Here is a 20,249-nt window from a genome sequence, read left to right on the forward strand (position 1 = left end):
GCAGATCTCATTGTTCTGGCACCGTTCAGCTCACTGATAAGGTTCTCCTGGGGAGCTTATTACAGTACTCTTGCCGGGGTAAGTCAAATGACGTTAGGCGGGGTCCTATAAGGAAACAGACTTTTCAAAATGAAATAACTGAACAGAACTCAATGAGATTACTTGCGGAGATATGAGCAGGATGGAGGAATAAATATAGGGTGGTGAGGTGCCCAGAGATCAGTAAATGGAGGAGAGTTGTTTCCAACCCTGAAAGAGCGATGGGAGGGACCAGGGTTACTGGACAGTATGAAGAGTTGAGAGAGGGCACCACAAGGAGTGTTCTTCACAGAGAAACACAGCTACTGCTAAAACCCCAGCTGGTGGACATTAAATAGCCCTACTTTCTCTTTTCTCCCCTCTTCCCCAATCTCCTACCAATGCCTCCCAATGGCTGAACCCAACCAGAAGCCAGATGACAAGAGAGACCAGGTGAAGAAGTTCATAGAGATCAGCCTCCAGGGACATAGAACAGAGCTTAGGTCAGAGGCTGATTTTTCCCTTCTTCCTGGGGAATATCCTCCCGCCACCAAAAAAAAATTAAAAATTTAAAAAAATTAAAAAAATAAAATAATAAAAAAAAAGCACTAGCCCATCTAAGCCTACCCACCAAGTGCATACTGGTTCAGCCTCTCTTATAATGTCTGTCAGGCACTACAGGAACAACAGTGGATAAACTGACCTGGTTAAGCCTCATAAGGTCACAGTAAGACTCAAATTCTAGTGGCTACTAGTGGCTTCCCCAGCCCCACAAGCTATTAAATTGGTGGATGGTATTATTTGGCACCCTGGCCCATACTGTGTGAGAATACTGCATTTTCTTCGCCCCTGATAGGAGACATTGTTTCAAAGATGCACTGGGGGCAAGCTTTGGGATTACAAACCATTCTTGGTCGCACCTTCAGTGTTCACTAGTTTAGAGTCCAGTACTGGGGACACTTTAAATGTATATAGTCTGCAGGGTTCAGTCACCATGCATCCAGAAGGTTCCTATCAAGTACACAGGCTGCAGGAAAACAAGAAGCATGTACCAGACAAAACAAAAGACATTTATTGAGCAAATTCAGGAACATTTAAAGTCTCACCTAAGGGAGGAGGAAGGGTGACCAGTCCCAGAACGAATTTATATGACTTCTGGAATTGTGCCTTTAAATCTCTTACAACCATTCCAGACTTCTCATTAGCCATCGGTTTGTGTTTTTGCTCCAGAGGAGCAGAGAAATCCATTCCAGATTTTTGCATCAACGCATCAGGCAGGTTGCCTTTCCGAGCTGCAGTGGCGGCCTCTCATTTCCACACATATCTGTAATTTTATCCTTCTCCCTGCTTTCAGCCATAAAGCATAAGCATATTCCTGAATTTTTCTGGGCTCTGCAGAGGCAGGCCTCCTTTTGACCAATCACCAGCTGTCTTTTGGCCCAAGGTTTTTCTTTCGGGTGACGCACTTGTTTGGGGCAGTAGGGGTCTGGCAGTTCCAACCCGGTCCTCCCACCTCGTCATCCCCTATACTCCCAGATGCCCAGGCTGCCTCACCACAACTAAGAGCGCTGACCCCAGAGGTGGCGGGGTCCACTCCCAGGCCTTCCCTGCTACCTGACAAGACCCCCTGAGAATCACCTGAGAATGTTTCCTGCCCCAGGAGGCCATTCCCAATAACACTTAGCAAGGGACAAAGTGGAGTGTGACCTTCATGCAGCCATCTTTCAAGGGCCCAGGACACACACACCCCCAATGCCAGGCAGCATAAATGCAGAATGTTGGGGGGAGGGGTACAAGCAGAGAGGGAGGAGAGAGTACAGGATCCCTCTCCCTGTCTCAGCTCTCAGCTTTCATTATCCCACTGAGAGGTACATGAGGCTGGGCAAAGGAAGACTAGACACATCCCAGAAAGTGTTCGATAGAGAGCTAATAGAGACCCTAAACTATGGTGTTTTATATATGGGGGGCAGGGTACGGGTAAGGCCCCGTTTACCAGGAGCCTCTAGAACTCAGTATCTGGTGACGGCGGTCCTGCCTCTCAGCAAACTCACATCCGCTGAGGCAGCTAGTTGCTAAACCATGACAATAAGGGACTATGTGGATTGTCCCCCAAACAGGAGGGGGTGTATCTCTCACCTTCTGAAGAGTACTGGCATCAAAGCTGGAACAGCACTGTGCTCATCTTAATTCCTTACAGGCCAGAGCCCAGACCCGTGCCCGTGATAAGATATGAATGAACGTCTGAGGGACTTGCTGGAATAGCGGATGGGAACCTGGAAGCTGATGATACTACAACGTAATTATCTCCAGGTAAGGCGTTGTGCTCTAAAAACCATACACCATAGGCCAAAGTGACACTGGGGTTCTCAAGAGAACACGTAAGCGTATTTATTTCTCAAGCATCATCACTCCCTGAGAGAGCAGAGAAACCCTTTTAAAAACTTCCACATAGGAACTCGTTTTTTCAGAACCTTGTGCTTTCTGTGATTTACCACAGGAATATTAATGGCAAGTAAATACTATTTTAGTGAAATCCTTCTGTGCCCTTTAAAGAATAGCATCCAAAACAATTAGCAGACTTGGAAGAACTGTGTCTCCCACCCAGGCACACAGGCTCTGGAGCCCTCGCCCTCAATCTTAGTCCAGGGGACCCAAATAGTCAAGTCCTGCCTCCCTATTCCTACCCCTTCTCCAGCCATTATTGGAGGTATTTGGGAGGGAGGTGGTAACAGAAAGCCACAGCCCAGGAACAGGCTCTCCTGGCCTTGCGCACCTCCACTGCTCCCCCAACCTCCTCTACTGACTTCATACCATGTCGGGGAGGAAATTGGGGCCCGGGTTGAAACCACCTCCCCAGAAGGCATAGGCTGTTGGACAAGAGGGCCGGCAACCTGATGGCGGTCTCCAAGATGCGACAGTGGCACAGCTCTGCAGCCTGAGATAGAGGGTCTAGGGGAGATAGCAGGAGTTCTGAACCCCACCACCTGGGAGAAGCTGGTCCTCCACCTGAGCGCCCCTTCTGACCTTCTGGGGGAAAAATAATCATTTAAAAAAGACATGAAAACATGTATTTAGCTGTACATTTTTTCCTTGCCTTTCACTCCAATATAGCTTGAACAGCACTGTGGGAATCCAGTTTTTACTTAAAATTTTGCTGTTTTGTTCACTATAGATTTTTGCATTCATTTTGGTTTTTTGTTTTTAAAATACTGCATTAAAATATGACTTATTTTGATTATTGAGGTGTTTGGGGGTTTTTTTTGGCACTCCCTTCAATTTTGTCTCCCAGGTGAGTACCTGTCTCATCTCACCTTAATCCCGACCATGGTAGTAAGGTAACATCATACTTCTGGTCTTCTCATTTGGTCATAACTGGAGCAAGTCCAAAGGAAAGGAAAGGAAAATACAATAGGGTAGCAGAAGCAAATGCATTGCACTTAAAACTCCCCGTCCCAGCTTTTGGACTTAAAACAAGTTAAATTGCTTATCCGAGGGAGAAATAGAGACAAGCATGAATTTAGAATCAAATCAAAATAAGCATGTACCTGTATCTACACTTAGGTATGGTTCCATGGCAAATAGCAATGATTGCTCTGTCTTCATCTGCTCAACCTAAATTTAAACTTTCTACTTGTTGAATGTCATGCTAGGCCCTGGAGTCACAAGGATGAAAAAGACTGAGAGCTTACAGTCTGGTAAGAGAGACAAATAGGGAACAGCTGGCCTGAATCCAACTCTCGAAATGCCCTAAATAGTTTGTGCATAAATAGTTTGGAAGTACAGAGAGGTGAGCAGAGTTTCCTTTGTATTAGTTTTTGTGTTTTCTTCCTAGGTGAGGGTCTCATTTGTATCAGTGGGATTTTAACGTATGGAGGTGAGTGACGACATGGCAAGGCCAATGCCATTGAAAGATTTTTACTACATTTCACTGGAGAAGGGGGCATACCACATCATGTAGGGCCACAGTGGAAGCATCTGGTTTACTCGGGATGCAGAAGCAGGAGCAAGGGGAAAGGTTAGGCCAGGGACTTTATTGGGGTTTCCAGGAAAGGCAGGGCAAGGAAGAGTAAGCAGCTTAAGACCGGCTAGTCTGAACAATACATGGTGGGCCTGGGCTCTAGTTGCCTGGTACCTGGCCCTCGGATGATTTAGGGCAGGGGAAATATTGGCTTGGTGTGTGAGAGTTAGGTAAAGGAGGGGTTGGCTTGCATATGAGAGGCGTGCTCCCAACCAAGTTATTTGCTCCCTGTAAGAACTAGCTAGCCCTAGGAGGACAGTCTGTCCTCTGACAGCAAGATTTTTATGTATGTCATAACATACAGAAAATTAAAAAACATGATTAATACACTGTGGATGGGGGAGAGGAGTTATAAATATTAGAAAATTCATAAATATAAAACATTAATGGTGTGGTGAATTGAGGAAATGGAGTGGTTTGGGTTGGATGGTGGACTTATTTCTACTTTTCCACATAGCTAGGAGGAAACCTTCTCCAGGATATGGAAGAGTTTGGAAAACTTAGTAATGGATGTATGCATAGGCTTCAGAAGTTAACATTTACTGACTATCTAGTCAGGCACTTAACACAAACAAAACTTCATTTCCATCCATAAACCACTTTAGGGGAGGGATAGATTTTAGAGATGAGTCCAGAAGCTCACAGAATTTAGGCATGGTTAGCTAGTCCACCAGCTCAATTCTAGTAAAGTAAATGACAGATTCGTGATCCCCAGGTCTCACTGGACTCCTCGAAGTCCCTTACACCATACTGCCTTTGGAAAAGCAAGGGAAAAGAAGGACTCAGGTAAGTGTATATTCACTTCTCCCACCAGCACTTTTGTGCCACCTTGGCGAAGCTAACAGTGGGCAACCGCCATGCCTCAATTACGCCCACTAGCGGTTTTGGCTCATCCCTTCACACCCAGGATACTTAACATTGCTGAGATTAAACCTTGGGGGGGGGGGGGGGAGATCCATTTAGTACACACTTTGCATTGCCCTAATAGGCTGAATAACCTTGACGACCAAATTAAGTGAAAGCGTCTGACCTTTAGATCCAGTACCTGTGCACCTTTAACTTGGGGAGGTGGTTAAAATAATGCCCTCAACAATCATTTCCCCAATTCGGGAGGAGCCTGGCACCTCTGGCTAATTTCCCAACTCTGCGCCTACTGAATGGACAAGGCTCAGAGCCGCCCTGTTGTGTGCTGGGGACACGCGGGGCGAGGGAGGCTGACTGGAAAAACGAAGTTTCTAGGTTGGAAAAGTAAGAGGAGCGAAGGATTTGGGGGTCAAGGGCGGAGAGGACTTAGGGTGAGACTTGGGGCCTGTCTCCGAGGATACCGGGTGTAAAATTTCACATACGGGGGCGGGAGGGCTAGAGAGAGCCAGGCAGACAAAAGTCTTTGGGAACAAAGGCTGAAAGGGGTCCGGGGTGGGCAAGTTTAGGGACTGGAGTGGGAGGAGAGAGTGCGGGAGATGTCACGGGGAATAGAAGAACAGCCTGCAGAGCTCGAGCACCGTAGCGGAGCCGGGATCCGCGAAGCAGCGGGTCCTACTGCACTGGCCTGGGGCCCACGGGGCGGGGGTGGAGCCTTACCGGGAGCCGCCCCTTCGATCCGCCCTGTGGGCGGGGCTGTCCTGGCGGTTACATAACAAACCTGTACCAGCGGCTGGGGAGCGGCTCGGGCGGTGGCGGCGGGGGGCGGGGTCTGGGCGGGACCGGGGCGGGGCCAGGCCTGCACCGGGCCAGGCAAGATGGCGGCGATGGAGACCCAGTCGGCACCGCTGACCCTAGAATCGCTGCCGACCGATCCCCTGCTCCTCATCTTATCCTTCTTGGACTACCGGGACCTAATCAAGTAATGGGACGACGCGCATGGCAGGGGTGGGGTCACGGGGCGGGGGAAGGCAGTGAGGCAGGAGGGACGGAGGCCCGGCTAGCCGACCGGACCTGGACTCCCGCGTCAGCCAGAAGGTGACGCCAGGGCAGCCCTGATCCTGCAGAGCCACCCCAGGGCCTGGGCGAGACCGGGGCGGAAAGGGCCCCGCCTTTAGATCTTCTTCCCGTCCAGGGCCCAGGCCTGAGGAGCGACGAGAGTCCTCTCTCCCAGGCCTCGGCGAGGCCCAGTTGTAAGATCGGGGAGGTATTGCTCCCCGCTGCTGCCCCGCCAACCCCAGTGCCCAGTACCCGCCGCCCGCCCCGCTGGTTTCGGCCCGATCTGGCCCAGCCCTGGATGCTTTGGAAAAGCCCCTGTCCAGGCCAAGTGCTCTTTTCTGCTTGGACCAGGGCCTGCGGACTGGGACGCAGTAGTGGGCAGGTGGGGCGCCGGAGGGAAAGAGCCAGGCGACCCTCTGACCCGCCCCCAGGTGCGACTTCCGTGGTACCATAATATCTAGCAGGGCTCACTTTCGGACATCTATGCTTGATAATTGTTTTGCTGCCAGCTTTCCTCCTCACGGTTGCATGTTGGATTTTGTGTTTTGGTAGTGACTTCCGGTGGTGCGATACAGGTGACTGTCTTCTCCCCTGTACGCTTTGGGTTTCCCACATTACCAGCATCCGTTCCAAAAATAAACACCGGTTGCTGGTAAGGGTGGTTAAGTGCCCAGTTCCTTCTGCGCTCGGGACTGTCAGGGATGGTGGAAGAAATGGCGTTGTTTACACCCTTGACAGCTGGTGGCATGGCTCTGTCTTTCTTGTGCCACCATATATATTTGCAGAGGAGGCAAAATCGCCCTCTTAAGGATGGGTAGGCAAGATTCGTTTTGTTTTGTTTTGATTTGTTTTTTTGTATTACCAACTGGATTCTAACCATTTGATTATTGCGCCCTGTGTTATCAGAAATTCTTTTAGAAATACAGCATTCTTGGATTTATTAATAATAATTGTTGGCTTGCCTAGCTATGTGGCGAGAGAGGGATAACTCCAGTTTCTGGCTGCTATCTATATTAGTGCCTGTAACTTTGTTTTTCAAGAAAATAAATTTTTCTCTACCCAGGCTGGTACTTAAAGCAGAGAAATAACGTTTGTCTTTTCTTTGGAAAAGGCTGTTCCAGGAGCAAACTGTTTTCATCTGCAATATTTTGTTGCTATATAGCCTCTTAGAAATCTAAGACACACACACACACATTGCTGCCAGAGTGATTTTTCTAAGACAGATCTGGCTGTCATTCTCCTTAACCTATGATACTTCTTGTTTATTTACAGACTATAACCTAAACTTCTGGGAGCATTTATGGTCCTTATCAATTTGGCACAAACCACTCTAGCCAAATCAGACCTCTGCCAGCATACTGCACACTTGTTGTTTTTTTGTTCAGTGGCTTAAGCTCTTGACCCTGCCTGGAAGGCTTGCTTGCCTTTTCTCAACCTGGCAAGATGGAATTTCTTTAAGACCCTCTCTCCTGATTCCTCTACCTTCTTCTTTCTTTTGCAGAGTTTATTTGCCATACCAGATAGATTGTGTGCTTTTTTTTTAATTTAAATTTTATTTTTTTTTAGAAAGAGGGAACGAGTGGGAGGAGGGCCAGAGGGGAAGAAAGAAAGAATCTCAAGCAGGCTCCATGCTCAGCATAGATCTAGCCTGTTGTGGGGCTCGATCCCACAACCCTGGGATCATGAGCATGACCTGAGCCGAAATCAAGAGTTGGACGCTCAACCCACTGAGCCCCCCAGGCACCCCTAGATTTGTGCCCTTCTTAAAAGTAAAGACTGTCTTGGGGTGCCTGGGGAGCTCAGTCAGTTAAGCATCTGATTCTTGATTTCCACGCAGGTCATGATCTCACAGCCGTGAGTTCCAGTGGAGTTTGAGCCCAGGGTCAGGCTCTATGCTGACAGCTCCAAGCCCGCTTGGGATCCTCTCTGCCCCTCCCTCGTGTTCTCTCTCTCTCTCTCTCTCTCTCTCTCTCTCTCTCTCTCACTGTCTCTCCTTAAAATAAATAAATAAACATTTTAAAAAATTCTCAAAAGGTAAAGACTGTTTGTTTATCTTAGTATTCTTCATTTATTCAGTAGATTCTTTTTCAGTGTCTGCTGTGTGCCAGCCAGTTAAATGTTGGGGATATAACAGTGAACAAGACAGAGAGGCCTCTCTTACGAAGTTTTACAGTTGTGTGGGCAAGATGGGAAAACAAAGTGCATAATTACAAGAGATGCTGTTTGCTATGAAGGAAATAAACCAGTTCCTCTGTAAAGGAATGGGAGGGAGGGATGATCAGTTCACATTGCAAGGAGTTGTCGTATATGAAGGATGGCATAGAGCAGTCCTGGCAGAGAGAACCGTGTGTTCAGAAGCTGATGGGACAATAACATAGCCTGTTGGAGGTGCTAGAATGGTGTTGTGGGAGTTAGGGAGTGACTCACAGGCAGAATGGCTTGAGAAGAGACTGGTGAGATCATGCAGGACCCTGTGAGCCAAGATGAGGGGATCAGATTTTATTTTAAATGCTTTAGAGAAGAACCTTTTTGTTCTATTCAGGCCCTCAATGGATTAGATGATGCCCACCCACATTGTCCACCATTTCAAATGCTAATCCTTTCCAGAACATCTACACACACACACACACACACACACACACACACACACACACACACAGAAATGTTTAACCAGCTATCTGGGTATCTATCCCTTGGCGCAGGCAAGTTGACACATAAAGTTAACTGTCACAAACATCACATTTTATTTACAAAAAAGTTTCCAGTGTACTACAACTTCTTTCCTGCACTATACAGTCCCACTTTGCCAAGTGTCTTGCCTATTGCTGAGCTCCAAGTTTTAGATACATATTTACTGAACTGGATGGTGTTGGATTGGGGTAGTCTGTTGGGATCATTGTGTAATATTAGCTGCACGATGTGGATCTCTTCCCGATGATTTATTGTGTACTATTCATTCTTAACCCTCACTGTGTATCAGAATTATATGTGACACTTTTTTTTAAGTTTATTTTGAGAGAGAGAGAGAGAGAGAGAGAGAGAGAGAGAGAGAGAGAGTACAAGCAGGGGAGGGGCAGAGAGATAGGGAGAGCAAGAATCCCAAGCAGGCTCCGATGCGGGCTTGATCTCACGTACTGTGAGATGATGAGCTGAGCCTAGATCAAGAGTCTGCTGTTCAATGGACTAAGCCACCCAGGGGCCCCAACATGTGACACTTTTTAAACATACACATGCTTGAGATACAGATCTTACCCCAAGCCAACAGAGTCAGAATGTCTAGAACAGTATTTCTCATCCTTCACATACATCAAAATCACCTTTGGTGCTTATTCCAGAGATTCTTTTATGTTGTTTACCTCTTGGGACAGTAGAGAGAGAAGGATCAAGAAAAGAAGGAATGAACTCCAAATTCACAAAACTGGAGGGATTCCTTTGTTTGCAAATATTAGTTTGGGCACCTCCTGAGCTTGGAAGAAAAGGATCAGGATGATGTTTGTGTAAAATCTGAAAATTGAACAAAGGCTATTGTATTATTTACCATCAGTTGGTTTCTCACATGCCCCAGTCATGGCTTTGACAAGCCCCATGTAATTTAAGATTCCCTTAATAGATTACCTATTGCGCAGCTGAGATCTTTGAATATTGGCTTTTCTACAACCTGTGATTCATCTTCTGAAAGGACCGAAATCCATTTTCCTAATCCTAGGTTCATTCTTTTTGCAAATTAATTAAGTAGGGTAGGCTTTATAGGACTCGAGCACTATTGTATTAGAAGTCTCTATACAATAAGAAAATTATTTATCTCTAATATTCCATGTTTTTGAGCAGCTGATACTAACTTGGATCACTATGGATACTGAATCAGAACTATAATGATTCTGACGTATTTTAGAGATGGGCTTTCCAATAGTTGCTATAATTAAAATTGGTTTTGGCTGCAATATTTCTTTCCTTTAAGAAAAAATTGGAACAAAAAAGACAAAAGGCTTATGTATTTAATATCAAATGTCTTGCAAATCCTAACATTTCTTTTTTGTTTACATCTGAATAACATTTCTTCCTGTATGTAGAAGTACTGTCCCCATAATAAGTGCATGAAAACTCTTTGATTTGAAATTAACAACTCCAAAAGTTTATATGTTTTATAGACTTTCATACGAAAACTATAGTTGTAGAGGTTTGGGGGGTTTATTTGTGAACTCAAATAGTTAAGATTTCACCACTCACAAGGTAATTATAGTAGCTAACATGCTGAACAGGTTTTAGAAAATACTGTTTTGCAATTATAAGGGTGGAAAGTGGGAAATAAGAAACGTAAAAGGAATAAAATAAAACAACATTGAGTATTTTTATCTTTATTTCTAAACTGTTTTCTTATTTTCTTTCATACTAACCTTGAATCTGGTTACTGCCAGTTGTTGCTATGTCAGTCGAAGGCTTAGCCAGCTATCAAGTCATGATCCGCTGTGGAGAAGACATTGCAAAAAATACTGGCTGATATCTGAGTGAGTATTCAGGAAATATGTATTTCTGAAATCCGTCCCTTGGCTTCTGTAACACTAGTCTGTCTGCATCTTCCTCTCTAACCCTTCTCTCTTTATCTCCTTTGATTGTTCTCCTTTCGCCTCCCAGTAAATGCTGGTGTTCTCTAAGCTTCTATCCTTGGGCCACTGCTCTTCTCCCTCTATGAATTCTGCATGCATGTTGCCGTTTATAGTGGCTGCCTGTGTGCTCCTAACTCCCAAACCTGAATGTCCATCCCTGACATCCCCACGGAGATCACAACCGCCTGCTGGACCTTTTCCATTGGATGACCCACAAGGGTTTTCTGAGTTCAGTAAATGTTAATAAACTTGACAGAATGAAAGTGTAGTTGACAGAAGGTGGCGTTGGGAAAGACAAAAGAAAAGGTAGGGTTGTCAATATCTATTTCTTAGATTGAGAGAATCAAGTCCTGGCAAGTTGGCAAAGCAAGAAGTAAAGGTCTAAGTATATTATTTAAAGCTGCAAGTTACTCAGTAGAACTAAAAATAATAGGCTATCAAACCCTGGGAGGAGGAAGAATGGGGAAGAGGAAATTTTAAGTATTGTCTGAACTGATCTTTTTCTTTGGGGTATCAGTAGATAGATATAAAATCGATAGATCAAGACTAGAGGCATAAATGTTTAGACTTATAACTTCCAGAAATAACTAAAGTTTCCTTTGAAGGGTTGGACTTAGAATAGGAGACTAGTTTTTCATAAGTTCGTTGGTACTGTATGGTTTTGATAATATGTATGTACATTATTTTCCTTCCAACCCCTGTCTCCCCCCACCCCCCAAGCAACACTTGAATCGTTGTTTTCACCATCCCTAAACCCGATTCTCCTGCATTCCTCATCTTCATGGTGGTACCATCCACCTGGGCCTTCCAAGCCAGAAACAGGCATCATCCTAGATCTCCTCTCTTTCTGTTTCTACATTCATTCAATTACCAAGCCCTTTCTGATTTTAGCCTCTCTATATTTCTTGAATCTTTTTTCTCATTTCATCTAGCTACCCATTTTAGGTCAGTTCATCATCTCTTACCAGAACTCCTCACAACCCTCCTGACTCATCTCTTGTGCCTCAAGTTTACACACCTCCCAAACCACAACCACAATTCTCTCTTTCAGCTCCCCTGTTAAAACCCTTCAGTAGCTCTCCGTTCCCTACAGGATAAGGTCCAACCTCGTTAGCATGATACCGGAAGGCCCTTTGTGGCTGCCTTATCCTGTGCCACTTCTGACTCTTAAGTTTACGCTTCATTCTTTCCCCCTGATTAGAATATACATTATTTGAGGGCAGAAAATAAGCCTCATTTTTAATGCCCTCCATGGCTGAGTAGACACTCAATAAATGTATGTGGAATTGTACCAAATGAGAGATTGAATCATGTGATTACTTTGAATGCTACGTGATTTTCTGGGTAACCCAGTGTAGGTAAATTGTATTAGTATCGTTATGTCATTAAATTCTAAATGTTTTCTAAAGTAAAACAACTACATAATATGCTTTAAAACTTTATAATTGTGATGTTTTAAGGAGTAAGTTGAAATTCATACCTTATATACTATTCACATTGTGTTTCATTAAGGACATAGGGGAAAACTTAGGGGAAAGAATAAGTAGAAATAAGACAATAAGTGACTCATAATCCCACCCTGCCAGCAATAACTCCTGTAGAATTTTTTGATGTATGTATCACTTTTGCTATCTAGTCTTCATTTGTAGCTAAAATAAATGAAAAGGAAGGGAGAGGTAAGCACAAATTCCCAATAAAGTATGTTGGTAAGTGTTTAATTTCATTTCAAAAGATTTTTAATCTCATTTTTTAAAATCTGTTTAGGGAAGAGAAAACACAGAAGAATCAGTGTTGGAAATCTCTCTTCATAGATACTTACTCTGATGTAGGAAGATACATTGACCATTATGCTGCTATTAAAAAGGCCTGGGATGATCTCAAGAAATATTTGGAGCCCAGATGTCCTCGGATGGTTTTGTCTCTGAAAGGTACTGGGAATGCAGGGTCTCCCTTCTTCATCTAGTAACTGTAGTATAAATAGGTTAAATAACTTTGGTTTTCTTATCATCTATGCTACTCTGTAATTCACCAACATTATCTGTAATTCACCATTCATATTTGGCCAAGAAAATAGGAAGCCTATATTACTAAAAGGACTCTTGCTTTACTGCTTGTCCCATTTTTGAGTGCCTGGGGACCCATGTGATTATTTATTAGAAGGGAAAGCTGAACTCCTTGTATCCTTATATTTTATAATAAACTCACTAATAGGAAGATTGCTTGAGGATAACTATTGTGATTTCTTTCAAAGGATTTGTTTTTTAATTGAAAAACTGCCTGCTGTATCAACCCTCTTTCTTATTTTTAGTGCAAGTAAATTGTTGTTTGATAGTCTAATGATTTAGAAAGATCAAGTATTAAAGACCTGGGTCTTTAAGAGTGTGAGAGGAGCATACTAAAATAAGGAAACCTTTCACCCCTATTTTGACATTTACAGAACAGTTAAAACTAAGATTTGAACTGAGGTCTATTTGACCCCAGAATTTGTGCTCTTTCTATTATTGTCCATCTCTGGGAAGAGATATTAACAAGCTCTTTCCCATTCATTTGATTTGCTAATTTATGCCCAGGAAAGTATATAAATAGGTTGCAGATATATTGCTACTTACCTGCTTTAGTCTCCAAGTTTTTTCAGATTTCTCCACTGAAAGGAATATAAAACATGTTTTGGCTTTGCTGAGCTGAGCTGAGCTGTAATTGGAATCAGTTCTTCTCACATGTATTCCTTTTGAACTAAGGTCTCTTTAGAAACAGCCTTCCTTTTACATTCCGTATTTCCACTGTAACTTCCCATGCAAACATGGATTTCATACAAACCATGATTGTATGACCAGGTACTTCAAACTGAGTTGCTAGGAGCTAGAGGAAAGATTGATTTGGCAGGGAGAGTAGAGCTTTGAAGGAAAGTATCCTTGATTAATATCTTCAGTGGCTTTTTGGTCTTGGAAGAAAAGAACAATATGACCAATATCTACTTGGTATGTGGGGTTAAATAATTTCAAGAGGAAGGTCATTCCGAAAATAGGTATTTCAGAATATAAGTAAAATAGGTAAGGGTTTGTAATAGCTATTATTTTGTATTAAACACAAATCAAGGCACTAAGCTAATTGTTTTATATTATTCCATTTAATGTACCCAAATCTTATGAGATAGATAATTATTATATAGGTGAACTACCTAAGATATAAAAAGCCAAGTAAGTTGTTTGCTGTCACAAAACAAAAGGCCGCAGAGCCAGGATTTGAATATATAGAGCTGACCCCAGAGCTACGGTCTCAATAACTGATGGGAGAGAGGACCTATCCTATTTTGTCCGGAGTGTCTTAGGACTCTTAGAGAGCAAGTCCAATACTAGCATGTTCGGAACATGAGAATATAAGCATGGTTCTCCTTTTAGTCACAGAGCTACCAAGAAACGAAGAAACTAAAGATATAGAGCAGCTTCTTTTTTTGTTTTTCTTTTTTTTTTCTTCCTTTTTTTGGGGGGTTGGGAGGACTCCCCTTTGGCATTCCCAGGTTCTCTGCTCACTGCTCTGTACCTAATGGTTAGAGGTGAGGTTGTCAGAGACTTCCTTGATGGCCCCTGTTTCACTCCCAGGTGCCAGTTGTCTGGGGGTTTTGCCCTGAGGAATGGGGTAAAAGCTGTTTGATATCTGGAATGCTGGGGATTCTAGGGGTGCCAGGCCTATGAGTTGTAGGACTGAATCAGGAACTAGCTACTCACCTCAGCGGCGACAGTCCCTGACTCAATCTCAAGGTTATGGAGATGGCAGATAGAAAGGAAACTTGGAAAGCAAATAGGCATCGGGCTTGGGGAAAGTTTTACAGAGTACCTTGAAATTATGGTATGTTAATATATCTTGTACCAATCTATCTAATGGTATATAACATGTGTCTTCAGATTCCATATTTACTTACATGTGGGCTTAGAACTTCAGATTTGAAAGGGGCCTTTGAGACCATTTAGACCAGAGGTTGGCAAACTTTTTCTTTAAATGACCAGATAGTAAATATTTTAGTCTTTGAGAGATAGATGGTCTCTGTCACAACTATTCAACTCTACTGTTATTGTGGGGAAGCAACCATAGATAATACATAGACAAAGGGGCGAGGCAGTGTTCCAAGAAAACTTCATTTACAGAAACAGGCTGCAGGCTGGGATTTGGGCTGCAGGTTGTAATTTGTCAGTCCCCGATTTATACCAGTTCCCTTGTTTTACAGGTGCAGGGACAGGCTCAGAGAGTTTAGGTGATTTACACAAGGTCCCATAACTAGTAAGTGACAGAGGTAGAATTTCAGTGGAGGTTTCTTGGCTCCCGGTAACCTTTTCCCTGCTTTTTCATACAAGTAGTCTAAGGAGCAACGGAAGTACATGAACATTTATTGAGTGCCAGGAAAGCACTATATTAAACACAGGAAGCTTATTTAATCCTCACTATAATTCTCTCAGGCAGGTAGTATTATTCCCCATTTGGCAGATGAAATGGATTAAAGAGATGAAATTACTTGCCAGAGATCACACAGCTCGTGGGTGGTAGAGCTGAGATTTGAACCTGGTCTGGTTGTGGCCCAAATTCTACTATAGGAAGATGTCCCTCTCAACCTTGATTTTACTATATTGTAAACATGTATTTCCTTATTTTTCTCTCTTGTTGTCATTGTTTTACTTTTTTCCGTCCAGCTATCTCTTCTTCAAGAAATTCTTATTTTCTTAAGGTTATATGTTAAATGTCCAACATGTAGCACTAACTATACCAATATTAGTTTCCTTCCTCTCAATTTCTGGTTCAGGCAACTATTCATGTTTTCTTCTGTACTAAACTTTTTTTTTTAAAATAAACTTTTTATTTTTGCAGTAAGTTGCAAAGCTAGTACAGAGAGTTCTTGTACACACTTCACCCAGTTTCAGTTTCCCCTAGTGTATCTCCCTACGGGACATTTGTCAAAACTAAAGTCTTCATTGGTATGTAACTATTAACTAAACTCCAGGTTTCATTCGGATTTCACCACAGTTCCCATTAATATGGAATTTGATTCTGGAATTCAATCCAGAATACCACATTGCCTCTAATTGTCATGTCTCCTTAGTGTCTTCTGGTCTGTGGCAATTTCTCTGTCTTTCCTTGTCTTTCATGATCTTGATAGTCTGAAGGAGTATTGGTCAGGTATTTTGTAGAATGTTTCTCAAAACAGCTTTGTCTGAAGAATTACTTATGATTAGATTGGGGTAATGGGTGTTTAGAAAGATTATCATCCACACGCCATCACTGGTAATGTTTACTAACATACAGAAATGCATGTGGATCATAAGTGTACAACTTGATAAATTATCACAACATAAACATGACCATTGTAATACCCTCCAGGTCAAGAAGTAGAGTGATTTTCTGTACCTAGAGCCCCGCCCCCACCCCATCTTTCTCAGAGGTAATTGCTATCCTGATTGCTAGTGCCACTGAATAGTTTTCTCTTTTTGAACTTTATATAAATTGCATGATTGAGTCTATATTTTATGTGAATTATTTCTATTTTGTCTGTGAGATTCAACTGTGTTGTAACAGTACCTTATTCCTTTTTGTTGCACTATAGTCTGCCATTACATGGGTAGGCTCTAATTTATAGATTAATTCTACTGTCGATGGATATTGGGTTATTTCTAGTTTGGGGCTATTATAAATAATGTTACAGATAATTTTTGGTGTACATATGAGCATATTTCTATCAAGTAAATATCGAGCATTGAGTTTCCTGGCTTGTGGAGTATGCTTATGTTAAACTTTAGAAGATACTATTAATTTTCCAAAGTGGTTCTAAAACTTTACAGTCCTACCAACACTTTAACATTGTCATTCTTTTTTTTTTTTTTTTTTTTTTTGCCTTTCTAGTGGGTATGTAGTGGTGATTTTAATTTACATTTCCCTAAGGATATTGAATAATGACACTTTTACTTCTAGCTTTCCAGTCTTCACGTCATTCATTTCTTTTTCCTGTTTTACTGCACTGGCTAAGGCCTTCGGTGTGATGTTGGATAGAAATGCTGAGAGTGAGCATCCTTATCTTTCTGATCACAGAGGGAAAGCTTTCAACATTTCTCCTTTAAAGATGATGTTTGCTGTAGGTTTTTTGTAGCTATTCTTTATCACATTGAAGAAAGTCTCTTGTGATCCTAGTTTGTGGAGAGATTTTTTTTTTTTACTATTGTCTTTGCGTTTTATTTTTTATTTTAAAGTTTATTTGTTTTTGAGGGGTGCCTGGGTGGCTCAGTTGGTTAAGTGTCTGACTTCAGCTCAGGTCATGATCTCACGGTTTGTGAGTTCAAGCCCCACAACGGGCTCTGTGCTGACAGCTCAGAGCCTGGAGCCTTCTTGGGATTCTGTGTCTCCCTCTCTCTCTGTCCCTCCCCCACTCTCACTCTGTCTCTCTCTCCCTCTCAAAAATAAATAAACTTTAAAAAATGTTTTTTAAAGTTTATTTATTTTTGAGAGAAAGAGAGAGGGAGACAGAGAATCCCAAGCAGACTCCACACTGTCAGTGTAGATCCTGACGTGGGGCTTGAACTCACAAATCTTGAGATCATGACTTGAACCAAAATGAAGGGTCAGATGCTTAACCAAATGAGCCACCTAGGTGCCCCTATTTTTGTCTTCCTGCTTAAAAAATTTTTTTAATGTTTATTCATTTTTGAGAGAGAAGACAGACAGACAGACAGACAGACAGAGGATGAGCGGGGGAGAGGCAGAGAGAGAGACACACACAGAATACCAAGCTGGCTCCAGGCTCTGAGCTCTCAGCACAGAGCCCCATGTGGGGCTCGAACCCACGAACTGTGAGATCATGACCTGAGCCAAAGGCAGCTGCTTAACCAACCCAGGCCCCCCTGTCTTTGTGTGGATACTTGAGTTTTTGTCAAATGACTTTCCAGCCTTCTGATTATCACATGATTTTCCTACTTCATTCTGTTAATATGATGAATTGCATTCATTGATTTTCTGAATATTAAACCAACTTTGTATTTCTGGAATAAACATACTTTGGCTGTAATATCCTTTTCATATGTTGGATTTGATTTGCTAGTATTTGATTGGGGTTTTTACATCCATGTTCATGAGAGACTTTGGCCTGTAATTTTTCCTTCTTGCAATGTTCTTGTCAGGTTTTGGTATCAAGATGATGCTGGCCTTATAAGAGGCCAGCCAAGTTGGAAAGTGTTGCTTCTTTTTCTGTTCTCTGGAAAAGTTTATATAAGCTTGGTAGTCTGTCTTGCTTAAATTGTTAGTGGAATGCACCAGCGAAGCCATTCAGTCCTGGAGTTTTCACTGTGGGAAGGTTTTAAGTTACAGATGCAATTTCTTTATTAGATAGAGTACTATTCAGATTTTCTACTTATTCTTATGTCAGTTTTGAGTATATTTCTAGGAAATTGTCCACTTCATTTACATGTTCTAATTTACTGCTGTAAAGTTTTTTATAATATCCTTTTACCTGTATGATGCTTGCTGTTGTATCTGTAGTGATTTCACCTTTCCGTTTCTGATATTATTTGTGCTTTTTCTGTTATTCTTGATCAGAGTTAACCTTAATAGTTTTTTCGAAGAACTGACTTTAGCCTTTGTCAATCCTCTCTATATTCATTTTCTATTATTTCATTAATTTCTCTGATTTCTTTCTGAGTTTACTGTGGCTTTTTCCTTTACCTGAGGTGATTAGATCATAAATTTTTAGGCTTTCTTGTTTTCTTCAGATGCATTTGCTACAGATTTCCCTTTAAGCATGGCTTTAGCTTCATCTCATAAGTTTTAATATGTTGTATTTTAATTTACGTAAGATTCAAAATATTTTCTGATTTCTTTTGATTTCTTCTTTGAGCCACAGATTAGATAGAAACGTAATGCTTGATTTCCAAATATTTGAGTTTTTTTTTAAAGTAATCTTCTTAATATAATTTATATTTTAATTCCACTGGATCAGAGAATATACTCTGATTTCAGTCATTTGAAATTTGTTGTGCTTTGTTCTCTGGTCCAGCATATACTCTGTCTTGGTAAATGTTCCATGGACTCTTGAAAAGAATGTATATTTTGCGATTGTTGGATTCAGTACTGTATATATAATTAGGCAAAAATTGTTAATTTTGTTTAAATCTTTTGCACTCTTACTGATTTTATTTTCTTTTTTCTTTTTGTCTACTTGTTCTATTAGTTACTGAGAGGGGTATGTTAAAATTTCTCAGTGTGGTAGGCAGAATTCTGAGAGAGCTCCAAAGATTCACCCCTGCTGTACATGCCTGGTATGATAATAGCCTCCCTTTGAGTGTGAGTGGTGCTGGAGATAATTGATTTCAGTCCTGTTTTTAGGTAATATGTGACAAAGGTGAATGGGCTTTGCAGATTTAATTAAGGTCCCAAATTAGTCGAATTTGAGTTAATTGTTAATCAAAATTAAAATTATCCGGAGCAGGTCTTACCTAAACAGGTGAGCCCTTAAAAGGAACCGGGCCCTTCCAGAAGGCAGAGAGATTTGAAGCATGGGTATTTCGTATTGGCTTTGAATAAGTAAACCAGCATGTTGTGATGAGGGCCATGTGATAGGGAATGGCAGGTGGCTTCTGGGAGCTGAGGGCCACAGTCCTGCAACTGCAAGGAAATGAATTCTGACCATAACCAGTGAAGTTGGAAGAGGACTTCAAGCATAAGATGTATAACCTAGGATGCATAGCAGCCGGAGTTGACACAGTGATTTCAGCCAGTGGGACCTGTGCGGAGGATCCAATTTAGTCATGCCCAGACTTCTTACCTACAGAAATTGTGGGACAGTAAATGAATGCGGTTTCAGCTGCTAATAGCACAGCAATAGAAAACTAGTAACTGTGGTTGTGGATATATCTTTTTTCAATTTTAGTTCTGTTATTTTAAAAAATACATTTTGAAGCTGTGTTATTAGTTACACAAAATTAGCATTATAATATTTGTGTAGTGAATTTAACCTTTTTGCCATTACAAAAAGCCTTCTGTTACTTCTGATAATGCTGTGTGCCTGAAAGTCTATTTTGTGTGATTTTGGTAGAGCTATTTTAACTTTCTTTTCTGTATCTACATCTCTAAGATGTTTCTCTTGTATATGATTGTGTTTTGTTTTGTTTCTGTCACTCTTTTATTTATTAGATTATTTAGTTTATTTATATTTAATGTAATTATTACTGTATTTGGATTTAAATATATGCCATGTTCCTAATTGTTTTTTATTTGTGCTCCTGAACAGATGTTCCTTTTTTTCTATTCTTCTTAATTATGTTTTATTCTGTACGTCCTTTTCTTATATAACTTTTTTAGCAATTACCCTAGAGATTAAAGTATGCACCTCTGATTTAATTAAAATCTATTGTACTTCCTGGACAATACAAGAACCTTAGACTACTTTAACTCCAATTATCTCCCTCCTGCCTCTTGTGTTACAGTTTTTGTGATTTTAATTTTGAACATATTTTCTATCCCTGAAAAGATTATTATTATTATTTTATATATTCAGTTCAATTTCATTTTAGACTTACCTCCATATCTACCTTTTCTCATTGCTCTTCATTTCTTCCTGCATCTTCATGCTTTCATTTGGGATCATTTGTCTTCTACCTGAAGAATTCCTTTTAGTATTTTGTTTTAATTTTTAAAAATTTCTGTTTATTTATTTTAAT

General features: G+C 41.6%; 1 protein-coding gene across 1 annotated transcript in view; it reads left to right on the forward strand.

The window, feature by feature from the left end:
* The first annotated feature begins 5,745 nt into the window (after positions 1 to 5,745).
* Positions 5,746 to 20,249, forward strand: part of FBXO3 (F-box protein 3) — a 32,075-nt gene continuing 17,571 nt past the window's right edge. The window contains exons 1-3 of the mRNA XM_025928048.2: positions 5,746 to 5,879; positions 10,372 to 10,461; positions 12,325 to 12,488. Of these exons, the coding sequence (XP_025783833.1) occupies positions 5,776 to 5,879; positions 10,372 to 10,461; positions 12,325 to 12,488 (358 nt within the window). The 5' untranslated portion in view covers positions 5,746 to 5,775. The remainder of the gene's footprint in view (positions 5,880 to 10,371; positions 10,462 to 12,324; positions 12,489 to 20,249) is intronic.

This window comes from Puma concolor, chromosome D1 (assembly GCF_028749965.1).
Source record: "Puma concolor isolate L17-30 chromosome D1, mPumCon1.1.hap2, whole genome shotgun sequence".
Taxonomy (NCBI): Eukaryota; Metazoa; Chordata; class Mammalia; order Carnivora; family Felidae; genus Puma; species Puma concolor.